A 12912-nucleotide genomic window follows, 5' to 3' on the forward strand; every position below is an offset into this window, starting at 1 on the left:
GGTCAACGGAAGAGGGGAAGGGGAGCCCTGGCGGGGTGAACCCCCCGGTCCCCCGCCCAGCAGCTGAGGCACAGGAGGGCGGCCATCTTGGCCGGGAGGGTAGGGCTGGGGAGCTGCGGGCGCCGTGCGATTGGGGGGCTCGCCCGGAAGTGACGCCAACTACCCGGAAGCGGAGGGGGTTCCCTGGCCCACTCCCCCCTCGTTCGTTTGCTCCCCCGCTTCCTCCCCGCCCCCTTCCTCTCCATTCGTTTCCCCCCCCTTTCCCTGCCTTCTCCCCCCACCCCACCCGTCCCTCCCCCCCCAACCTCCGGAGCTGGGAAGAGAGTCAAGATGGCGGCGAAATCCGATGGCGGTGGCGTGGGGGTGGGCTTCGCCCAGCTGCACAACCTGGACGAGGCGGTGGGCAGCGGCGGCGAGGAGGACGGGGAGCCCGGGGGAGGCGGCTGCGGCGGCGGCGGCGACGGCAGCGAGCCCGGCGAGAGCAGCTCGCTGCACATCTGCCACTGCTGCAACACTTCCTCGTGCTACTGGGGCTGCCGCTCCGCCTGCCTGCGCTCCCTCCTGGGCAAGAAGCCGCGCCGCAGCGCCGCCGCCGCCGACGGGGGGGACCAGCCGCTGCAGCCGCCCGCGGCCGCCGGCCGCCACCCCCCGACGCCCTCGGCCGAGCGGCCGCAGCCGCCGCAGGTGGAGCGGCCGTGGCTCGACTGCCTGTGGATCGTGCTGGCGCTGCTAGTCTTCTTCGGGGACGTGGGCACCGACCTGTGGCTTGCCCTCGACTACTACCGCAAGGGGGACTACGTCTACTTCGGGCTGACCCTCTCCTTCGTGCTGGTGCCGTCCCTGTTGGTGCAGAGCCTGAGCTTCCGCTGGTTCGTGCAGGACTACACGGGCGGCGGGCTGGGCGCCGTGGAGGGGCTCAGCAGCCGGGGCCCCCCCATGATGGGGGCCGTCTACGGCCATGGCGCGGGGGTCCCGGCCACGCCGGGGGCGCAGCGCCTCTGCCGCCTCTCCGTGTGGATCTGGCTGTCGGTCATCCACCTGCTGCAGATGGGGCAGGTGTGGAGGTAAGAGCACTGCGGGGGTGGGGGCGGGGGCGGGGGCCTGGCCAGCTGGCCCTGCAGAGGGCCCCGCGGGCGAGGCCGGAGCCCTCCGGAGTGCGCTCCGCCCTCGAGGGGCCCCGCAGGTGGGCCCCTCGGACAGGCCTGGCACGGGGTCTTGAAGGAGGGCTTTGCCACGCACTTCCCCTGGCGTCTCAAAAAGACCATCGTGCGGTCTGGATCCCTGGCCACGCCTTTTGGCCCGGGGAGGCCCAAGTCCCGCTGTATGTCTTCATCCCTGGTTCGCACTTAGCGGAGACCCTGCCTCATCCTGCCTGTCCTCTGTCTCTGTAGATCTCTATATTCCCGTGGTCCCTTGCCCCTGTATCCCAAGGTAACCAGGCGCTAGCGCTTTTTATCTGCACCCTAGCTCGCCTCCTGGGGGAACCTTCCTTCTTCCAGCCGGTTTGCACTCGGTTTTGTGCCCCGGTGAGACACCTTTCCCTCTTTCCCCGTCTTCTCTCCGCAGTGGCCAGTGTGTGGGGCTCTGTGCAACCCCCCTGGCTGCCTCTCCTTTCAGTGCTCCGTTATTCCACGCCCCCTCCCCCCTTCCTGCGACCCCCATCCCCTGCAAAGGACTCCAAAGCGCTGCTCTCCTTGAAGGAAAAATGACTTTTTTGCTGGATTAGACCTGCCCTTTTCTTAGTGACAGGTAAAATTGTATAATATGTGATAGGTGTAAGCGTTTGTTTTTAACTCTCAACCTCCGAAAATCACTTAGCCACCTGGACATCTCTTCTGGTGGAACGTTGTTTTTGGTAGCCAGGCCAGTGCGCAGGTGATTTATGTTTACACAAGCCCCAAGCTTAGCCCTGGGGCTCTTTCCCTTCTTGTAAATTTCCCATGTGCCAGGTGAATCCCTCAAAAACCACTTGCAGATTTAAAAAAAAAAATAGCTTAACTTGCTAAACTAAGGAAATGATTCCGTTAAAACGTTGGTAAATCTGTGCTCTCCAACTTAAATCAGCTTGAGTGTATTCTGCAGTGAGTTGTGGGTGAGAGCGTTTGCAAGAAAAAAACATCTTACTGAAGAGAAATTATACAGAGCTCTTCAGGTATGTTGCTTCTGTGAGAAGACATTTTGCCTACACTGCTCAGGCACCTATTCCTAGTAGGAGATATTAGGTGCTCAGAATTTCAGTTTACTGGTATGTACTCAGGTTAACTGAAATAAAGTTAAGTGTGTTTTGAATTGTTTATTTAGGTCTCTGTTCAGAATTTTAAATAAAAACATTTCAGAAAGCATGGGGAGGAATTAAGTCGAATCACGAAAGAGCAAGAACTTTGTCCTGCAGAATTTACATGCAAATTCAGGATAGGGGACATGTGAGTGGTTCTTGATTTTTCTGGTCCTCGCAGGGTTGTTTACTGGTGTTCCTATATTGAACCAAGCAACTTTTTTTCCTAGCTCTGTTTGTCTGAAGATAATTTATTTCCTGCTGATAGGTTTGTAAGAAGAGAAGGAATAAAATAGAAACAAAGATGATTGATTAACTTTTAGTGATTATGAGCCTAATATGGGGTCAAGGAAAATTTTGACATATGTTTTGAATTTGAAATCTAAATCTAAAAACTCCCCAGTCCATACTGAATCAAAGATAGTGTATTTAACATAGGGGATACCTTTTTTTGGTTTCTTGCAGGTTGGTAAGATGCAAAGGTATGAAGGGGAGAGGGACAAAAAGTATGGGGAGAGATTTTGAAATAGTAGTAAAATTGAACAGCATCTAATTAATAAGTAGGCTTGTACCGAAAGTCACCTATCTCTCCATGTTAGGCGTGGAGATGTGGGCAATCAAAACCCTGGTGTCAGGTTAAAATTCCTGAGAGAATTGTTTCTAATGTAATCCATCCTAGATATTTATTAGCAGTAAGCTTTTGGGACATACTGAAGTTGGAGTTCTGTCTCACAAATTTTTTAGGCAGAGTAATCCCCCACTATTGACCTAAACGTTAATTGTATTTGGTAAAGTAGTAGAAGTCCCGGTTGTGGACAAACTGAAAAGTATATTTAAAATATGAATTTAGCTTTTATAATTGTTTAAAACAGGGTAGTGTATTATTTTTCCAGATTTTTATTGAACTTTCAGAGTCTGTAGTGGTAAATATATATATATATATATATATATTTTTTAAAAGATGCCTGTGATATTACTTTGTCTAAAGTTTTTGGTCCTTTTTCAAGATTAGAATATATGTCTAAATATTTTATGAAGTTAAGGTATTAAAAGGCATGCTAATTCATCTAAGTTATTTATTCCAACGTACTATACTTCAAAAGAAATATTTACTGAGGAAGGATTTTATTTTTTTTCAGTAAGCTTGTTTTACTTGAAATACTCCAGGAGCAGAGTCTGCTCTTTAATACCTGCTAGGCATGTGGCTTGCATGGAAATCATTCATAAGTAAAAGCTTCGGAGAAAGGTATTTATTCTTTTCTAGTTTTAATCTCTTGGCAAACTTGTCAGTGTGTATAAACATACATCATCTCAGTTTTTTCTGCAGATCTTTTGGGGTTACAGTTTGTTCCCTTAATCATATTTGCTACTTAAATTTTATTTCATGTGGTCATGTGATATAAAGGTTAGGGTCTAAGAATTTGATTTGGGCCACATTTCTAAGAAAAGATATTGGTGAAGTATGTTGTCAAAACTGATTGCATTAAACCATGTGGCGTGTCTCTTCATATGCTTTTTTTTTAATGTAAAATTATTTGACTCGCGTGAACAAAAGCACAGTGCTTATTTAAGAAAAATTAGTTTCTCTTGACATTAAGGTGGTAAATTTCTATGCATGTTGCCTTTGCTATCAAGATGGAAAATACTTGACATCTCTTTCACCAAATGACTTCACAGAATGTAAGAAAATATTTTTGGCTGGGCCAGAGTTGGAACGTGGAAGAATAGTTGCCTGTGGGATGATTTGGTTTCATGAACCTTGTTTTGCAGAGCACTACTGTGTGATTAAGGCCTGTTTAATGGATGCTTTACCTTCCCTAATTAATTACTTAACGTGGAACTTACCGTCTACCTTTATGTGCTCTGTTTTTCAGGTGCTTTTCCCAGGGGTAGCGGGTCTATGAGTCACCCATACCAGGAATAGGGGTCTCATCAGGCTTCAATTTAGTACAATGTGTTGTTATTAGAAAGTGAGATCATTTCCTTGGAGGGTTAGAGCTTAGAAACAGGTTTGCACATTGCATTTTTGTGTGTAAATTTTTTCCTTCAGTGTATCGGCTTTTCTTTGCTTCTGTGCTACTTTTAGGGCGTGCTTAGTGTGTTGGCTTGGCAGTTCACTGCAGTCAAGAAGCAAGTTCTTTGACTAAAATTTCATGTAATGTCATGATGTTGCAGCCGAATCATTAATCTCCCTCTTTATGTATTTATTTTTATGGGTATGTTTTAAAGATTTAAAACTTTTAATTAAGATTAAAACCTGAATTTTGTCTGCCATTTTTAAAGTGAACGTCAGCTGTTCTTTATCTTGGGAGATGAGGTGATGGAGAGGGTTGCCTTCAAGTGAGAGGAAGGAAGCGGTGTTTCACCTGCCGTAATGGGGTCATCAGTCTGTAAACAATCTAAAGCTTTGTTTTAGCATTTTTTCCATTTCAAGACTTTGATGTAGTATAGGGATACAACTCTCTAATCAGCAGCAAATGTTGCTGGGCTGGTGAAGATGCTTTTTAAACTTATCTCCCCCCACCCTCCCTCAGTGTAGGGATACTTGGAAAATTATGGGGCTTTGTTCTTACTGAATATTTCAGAATAGCGGTTCTTAACTCTGGCTGAGAATAGAACCTACTACAGCTTAAAAAATGCCTGAGCATTGCTGGACCTGCTGAGGAAGAATCCCAGGGTGGGACCCAAGCAGTCTTATTTTTAGAAGCTCCACAGGTGATCAGATGGGCAGCCAGGCTTGAGAAGCACTTTTAGAATTGGGTTTCAGGCTTATTCCATTTCGAGATTGTTATTGGGTTTATGTTCTTAATAAATAGGATGGAACAGTCGGGAATGGAATGCTTTGGTATTGTGAAGCTTGGTTCCTGGACAACACCATAACAAAACAACTTTACCTTGGAAACATGGGTGTCTAAATACAGTACTTGGGGCTGTCTCAAGTGTATGCACTTATAGTACTCAGTGTTTTTTTCTTTGAGCCTAAGTATGGATCTTATTCTAAAAGGGTTCCTAGATTCAAAGCATTCTTCAATAAATGTAGCTCACTTATCTGCCTTTTATGTGATTCAAATAGCAGGTTTATGATTGTGTTGCATGTACAAGGGAAATTAATTTTGAAATGATTCTCTTAAGTAGGCTTGAGGTAAACAACGCGATTACAAGAGGTGTTGGACCAAGTGATCTGTAATGTCCCTCTAGCTCTAAGATGTTGTGATTTAGGAATGGAAATGTTACCTTTCAAATAAGAAAATTCACTCGTGGGGCCAGAATACCAGCCCTAGTCACGATAAAAGATTGTATATGTGTATTTGTGTGTGTGTGTCCGTATGTGTAGGAGACTTTATATAGTATCGGCTTATTACTGGATGAGAATCTCTATATTGTAAAAGTCTTTTTTTTTTTTTGGCATTTTGGTCCATATGTTTAATGGAATTCTGGTTCAAGAGAAACTCAGTGGGATTTTTTTGAGGGGAAACTTGAGGAAAATTGATTGGAGAAAAGTAATGTGTTTGAGTAGTCAAAAAAACCTTTCAAAATTCAAAAGAAAAATGTTGAGAAAAATGTTCCTCTGTCAAGAAGTGAATGTGCTATAGTGTCAGTAATTAGATCAATGTGCCACTGGCAGAGGAATTAAGCAAATAGGTGTTGAAGCAGAGTAAAGAGAAATTGACAGGTTTGTGGGAATTTAGTAGGTAGTAAAGGTGGCATTCCTAATCAGTGAAGGAAAAAAAGATTATTTATCAAAAGATATTGAGGCAGTTGACTACGCAATTGGGGGAAAATAGCTCTCTACCTTACATAAACAAAAATTCTAAAAGAATTAAAAGTGTAAACATGAAATATTAAATTGTAAAAGCACTAGAATAAAATGTAGGATAATAATTTTATAATCGTGAAATGGGCAAGATGCTTTGACACCATCAAGGAGAAAAGGGATAAATTTAACAACATAAAGTCTCATCTAGTTACTCCCTTCCTCCTCCCCCTACCTGAAAAATCGTGGAAATACATGATGAGTTGTGAGGGTAGAAGAGTTATATTTAGACAACGAGCTACTTACCTAAAGGAGAGCGAGTATGAAGAAAGCATCTCTGAAAATTATTTCTCATTTTTGAGTGAACAGAAACAGTAAAAACTTGACATCTATGGTGAATTTTCAAGGGAAGGTGATGAAAAAATGGCACACTTTGAGTAAAATTGCAAACAGTGCTGAAAGATAGTATTTCCAGAATGATCTAGAAACGAAACACCGAATTTGTATTGCAGAAGGCTAGCATTCCGGAAACCTAGTAGGCACATGTCAGAAATCATGACAGTTCATTTCTGCCTTTTAACATCATTTGCTTTGCTTTTACAAACTTTATCCCTAAGGCCAATTAGTTAGCAGTATGTAATGGATAAATTCTGGAGAGTTGGAAAGATTAGGTGGGATGCAAAAAGAAATAAACTGTCTCAATTGTTGCTATTTTCATCATGGGTTGGTTTGATTTACAGTATGCTTTCTGCAAACAAGATTGTGGTTAAAACTTTACTCCTTGTGATACTCTGTTTACCTAGTTCCCAGTCAGAAATTGTGAATTTCAAAGAATTAATTTTTTTTAAATCATGAAAATATAGCCTCGTTTAAAAAGTTCACTGACTTTTGTTTTTTGCCGAAAGACAATCCACTATTTACCACTACTGGAGATACTCAACAAAACAAAACAAAACAAAAACAAAGAAAAACACCGCAGGGCACAGCAATAGTATAAAGGGAACATTGGAGTTAAGAAATCAGGTTTATCATTCTGCAAGTTCAAAAAAATCTCTGACCTCCATTTCCTCATATTTATCAAATAAGGAGTTAAACTGATTGATCTTTCAGGTCCCTCAATTTTAGAAAGTCTATTATGCTATAAGTATTAGCACTCTGAAGTTTTAAACAAGGAATTTCAGACTCTAGTTTGAACAATTAAAATATTTAAAAATGTGGATTTCTCAGGAACTGCTTTGAAGTCCTATCATGTACTATTTTGACTTATTAATTTAAAAAATTTTCATCACTTGTAATCACTTTGCTACCTATAGAGGCATTATGTATATATTGCTAGCTAATGTCAAAATTTATAGCAGATAAGACTTTCTGAAAAACTTGGTATCCTGGTTTATTAGCTACTTTTGGGAACTTGCAATTTCACCTAAAATTATGTTAAGGTGTCCTTTTATAATTCTATGTTTAAAATTTTTTACTGTCAGGTTAAGCTAAAGCAATGCATATATCTAACATATATTTTGGAGGTTTTTCTGAGTCGTTTACCTAGATTAATTTCTTATTGGGGAGGAACCTCAAAATCTCCTACTGCAATTTATCGTTTGATATGTATTCTCTAACTTTGAAAAGTTAATGTTTGTAAAATTTTTTTTTTAATGATAGCTTTCTTATCAGTTGTGAGCTGTTTTAGGAAATGATTCTAAGTGAGTTTTTTTTGTGTTTTGTATTTTATTAGATTAAGGTATAGGTACTTTTTTGGTTTAAGTTGAATTTGGGGAAAAAACGTGATTTGCTTGAAGGATTCAGTGAATATTACTATGAGAAGAACACATTTGTACATAAAATTCAGCTTTAGGTTTTTTTCTGTATGTCTAATGTGGGTAGATCTTGGTATATTGCATTACTGTATTTTAATATACTTTAAAACAAATGACAGTATCCTAAGGTATTTTGTATATTGCTAACAAAAAGGGTCTTTACGTGTATATTGCTTTTATCCTGAAATATCAAACAAGTGGTTTTAAAAATAACTTTTGTTTTGTATGCAATATTTTGGTCTTTTTTCTTTTTAATTGTGAGAAAGCTATTTCTGTTTTATATTGGTCATTAATATACAGAGCATGGATTATATGTCCATCAAATCATTTCTAGGAAGAAATTTGAATATTCAGTTCACAGAAGGGTAAACATATCAGTTTTCTTCACAGCACCCTGGGGAGGGAGGAAGAGTTGATAGTTATTGTTTACCCTGGCCAGATGTTCTCAAAGAATCATAGGTACATGAAGTAGAAAGTTTCTCTTTTACCATTATGTCCGCTTTTTCATTCTGTCTTAAACATACTGTACACATGAAGAAAGACGGCAGAGGTGAGGAAGACACCAAATTCATGGCTTGGAAAGCCTGGTGATAAAATAGAGCTGGCAGGAAGTTAGGAACCCAGGCCCTTCCAGACAGCAGACACTTTCTGCTTTCTCTCTTTGGCTGTGTTTCTTAGAGTGGTCAGAGAACCTCTTGTATTAGGATAGGCCTGGGGCTTATTAGAATGCAGATTTGTGGGTCTGCTATGGGCTTAAAGAATCAGAACCTCAGGGAGTTGGACCAGGGAATGTGTATTTTTGCTCTCTTTATTATGGAAACTTTTAAGCGCACAGGGAAATAGAGGAGTATATTGAACACCCAGTACCAACTACTTGGATTCTGTAATTAACATAGATAGCTTTATGTGTGTTTAACATGTATCATGAGGTTGCACCTCTCCATACTTTGCCTCAAATACTAAATAATTAGACTAATTCTACATAGCTACAATACTATTATCCCATCTTAGAAAATTAATGGTGATCCCATAATTATTCCATAATTCAAGAAAATCATCTAATAGTTGTTTCACGTTCAGATTTGCTCATTTGTCGCCAACAATGTCTTTTATAGGTTTTCTCCCTCCCAACACGGCTTAATCAAAATTGCTTAATCAGCATTGCTTTTATGTTTCTTTAACGCTAGAACAATTCTTAAATTTTTCTTTTCTTCATGATGTTAACTTTTGCAGAGTCTGGGCCACTTCTCTTGTATGTTCCGTATTTTGGATTGCCTAATTGTTTCCTCCAAGTTTGATCTGCCCTCTGTATTTCGGGTAAACTTGAAGGTGCTTCTAGGGGCTTGATTATATTCAGACTACATACTGTTGTCAAAAGTACTGCTTTCCACGTCATATTTGCATCATATCACATTATAACCTGATTCATCTCACTGTTCGTGATGCTAAGTTTTATCTCTTGGTTAGGGTTCTGACTGCCACATTCTTCTGTATAAAGGTACATTTTCCCCTTTGCAGTCAGTAGGTCACTTGTGGAGTAAGACTTTTGGCAAGGTGTCAAGGCCTATTTCCTGACAACCTTTTACCTAATAGTTTTAGTGGCCATTAAAATCCTTGCCTGAATCAATTATGAATTGCTGGTGGGAGGTGGGATTTGTATTTTAAACAAGCTCCCTAGTCGTTCTTAGGTCTCTAAAGTTGGAGAGCCATTGCTGTACTGGAATCAGGAACTGAGAGTTAAAGAAAAAAAAAATCCGTCCTGAAGAAGTTACTATGAATCTAGGCACTGGTGGGTTTTCAGCTGGTTGTCAGTAGACAGAGTTTAAACTTGATGTTAGTTTTGGAGGAACAAATTTGAAATATGTCTCATGTGTTCTCTGTATGTAACAGCAATAACCTGATATAAGGGCTAATATAACAGGTTAGAGTGTATGACTCAAAGGAGAGTGGAGGATGCATAGAAATTACTAAGGTGGAAAGGAAACTATATTAGAAATCCTTTTTTTACAAATGTCTCGTTTAAATTTTTCTAAGTTTTTTTGGTGCCCATTTTCAGATGAAGAAATGGGTTTAGAGAGGTTAAGTAATCTGATAAGTCACTGGTAACTGGTGGAGGAAAGTTTTGAAGCCAGATCTCACTGACGGCAAAATATATGCAGTTTTCTATATCTCTTGTAAGGATCCGGAGCCTCTTCTCACTAATTACTTTGCTTTACTTTGGGACTTCGCTGTTTTGGCTTATTGAAAGTGGAGGAATGATATTCTTGAACCACTGGGGCCTCTTCATGTACACGCTGAGGTTCTTTGAGACCTCTGATTTCAACTCTAGTGTATTAAACTCTGCAGACAAGATGCACCCATATGTTGATTCTCTGTTTACCTGTTGGAAATACCAAGAGTAGTAGCTCTTTCCTTAAGGTTATAAAGCAGTTGTTTTCAAACTTGACTGTGCTTTGGGGTCACCTGGGGAGTCAGATATTTGGGTTCTACCATAAGAGATTATGATCCAGTAGGTCTGGGATGGGCCTTAGAATCTATTTTAAAAAGCCTCTGTTTTCAGAAAGATCCCCGAGCAGTGCGCAGACAGGGATGAGAACCACATTTCTATAGGCTGATTTCTACCGATATCTACAGCGGTAGTTCTCCGGGAGAAGGAGTTTATATTAGAATCACTTGGGACTATTTGTGTGTGTGTGTGAACTTGAGCACTAGGCGTGTCAGATGTAGAGGGGTGGAAAGAATAAAGGAAGCCCTGATGATGATTTTAATGGAACACCAGTTTTAATGGAAACAGTCTCTGATTGGACCTTACTCTTAGCTGGAATGGTTGGTGAAAGTGTGTATTAATCAAATGGTAGCTATATTTGCCATATACTATGGCGTATGGGTTATACTTAAGGTTTAGAATACTGTAAAGGCATTTTACATTAAAACTGTACAGCATATAATTGAATATTCTTTTGATTCAGAAGCTTCTTTGGAAGTTTGGAGTACTTCAAGGTCATTATTAACACAAATAATCACTGTTGGTGCTCTAAAAGTGCCAGGTTAGAGGCATTTCATTATGTTGGGAAAATTGATATTCAGTGCAGAGTGAATTTCATGTCTCAAATTTTCAGAAATGTTATATTTGTTAAAATTGGTGCCAAGGATAGGATTCCTAAAAAGAAACTGGTGAATGAAAGGGGAGAAGTGTCCTAATAGGTATTAAATAGGTGTCATTAGAGACAGGAATGAAGGAAGCAGAGAAGGAAAATGACCTAACTACATTTTGCTTGATGGATTCACGGGGAGGAATAGCTAGGGGAGGGGTTGGGAAGGGGTTTTACAGTCTTTACTCTTCCCTGCTGTAAGTTATTTAGTACAGTGGATCACCAGGGACCCCTAAAATCTACATACACCAAAATAACATCCTTTGCGCTCCATCTAGCAATGGAGCTCAAATGTGGCAGTGGTGAGAAAACCCAGGCTCCTTGTAACTCGAAAGCTCAAGGTCAGAACCTCTAGGAGAGAAAACAGCTGGCAGAGAGGGACACAGGATGTATGGGCAGGCACACCGTACACTGGGTTGGATCCTCTGTGATTCTGGATAAAAATGAACAGGACTCCAAATCTGTCATTTTGCTTGGTTATAAGGAACACAGCTTTTGAGTAGTAAACTAAATGGTAGTTATAAATAGCCCTTTATAATAGTAGTTATTAATAGCCCTGTATGTTTAGGATGCTGCCATTTTGCCTTCTGTAAGGCAGTTTTCATTAAAGCTTTCTCTGAAGGAAAAGATATGCATTCCAACAGAGAAATTATGTATTCAAAATTTAAGCAACCTCAGATGGCTTTGCTTAGACCTAGTGCGTGATGGCGCGTTTTGGGTTTGGAAGAAAAGAGAAGCTATATGAAGGACTTTTTACTCTGTTCACAAATTAAACAAAAGTTATCAAAACGAAGCTGAAGTTAAAAGCAATTACATTGTAAATTTGGGAAAATAGAGAATTACAACATGTTTATAGCATTTGTGGACCGTATTTGTGGTTTCCACTATTTGATAGGGACCACATAATTTTTAGGTAGTTTTCAAGATGCAGTCTAGGATTAAACGAGATGGTATTTGTCAGGCATGTTACAAGATTTTGAATAGGGCCCTGTGAGATTGGAATGTGTCATTCTGTCTATTTGTTTGGCATCTGCAGTTCACTCTCTCAATTCGTGGTATAATCATATCTACCATAATGTGATATTCCTGAAAACCTCTCATTCTGTAAAATCACACAATGAAAACAACAGGGCTGTGGGAAAAATAGGATTAAGGCTAGACTACTTAAAACCATGTGACTTTGTAACCAGAACACTAACAAAACAATGACAATCCGAATATTAGCGCCGTAGTATCGGGGACATTTGCACTCAGCTTCATATCCAGATGGTTCAAGGCCTTATTTTATCCTGGGACATGTTTTTCCTTCTTTGATATGTAGATTCTCGTAGGTATTAGCTTCTACTGGAGGCCATTTTCACCAAAATTGAAGCTGTGGTCCAGGGTTTAGCCTTCATGTGTGCCCACAGCATCACTAGGTAGAGGAAAGCATAAGGAATATGGAAGACACTAAACCAGCCACCATTGCTTGTTCAAAAGGAAGGTATTTTGGTAAGATTCTCACCGGTTTTCTTATTCTTGTTTTTTCCTAAGTATTATTTGTGAAAAATCTTGCCCTTGATAGCTTCAAAACATTAACATGCTGGGAAGAATCACTTACAAACCAAAACTGTTTCCCCATTATACTATTGTCGTTCCCATTTTGCCAGTCATGTGTGAAACAGTACATGTTACGGGAGCATGCATTGTGGCATAACTTGACATGTTTTTGAATCTGTGATGGTGTCAAGATGCAGCTCTTGGAGTTGCCAAGGTTCTATTGTTTTGCGAAGCTCTAGTTTTGGAGATAGTACAGCATTTCAAGGTTAAGTGAAAGTTATTCTTCTCATGCTTTGTTGGCCTTTATATACAATAAAGAAGTGAAGAGGGACTATTTCAATCCACTTTTAAATTTCTGCGTCTGTAACATAGTCATTG

At 40.7% G+C, this 12912-nt stretch overlaps 1 protein-coding gene across 1 annotated transcript in view; it reads left to right on the forward strand.

Annotated features, from left to right (window-relative positions):
- Positions 1 to 309: 309 nt before the first annotated feature.
- Positions 310 to 12912, forward strand: part of XKR6 (XK related 6) — a 271472-nt gene continuing 258869 nt past the window's right edge. The window contains exon 1 of the mRNA XM_029203889.1: positions 310 to 1064. Within this exon, the coding sequence (XP_029059722.1) occupies positions 331 to 1064 (734 nt within the window). The 5' untranslated portion in view covers positions 310 to 330. The remainder of the gene's footprint in view (positions 1065 to 12912) is intronic.

The sequence above is a fragment of the Monodon monoceros genome, unplaced genomic scaffold (genome assembly GCF_005190385.1).
Source record: "Monodon monoceros isolate NGI ecotype Baffin Bay Population unplaced genomic scaffold, NGI_Narwhal_1 Super_Scaffold_5, whole genome shotgun sequence".
NCBI classification, from domain to species: domain Eukaryota; kingdom Metazoa; phylum Chordata; class Mammalia; order Artiodactyla; family Monodontidae; genus Monodon; species Monodon monoceros.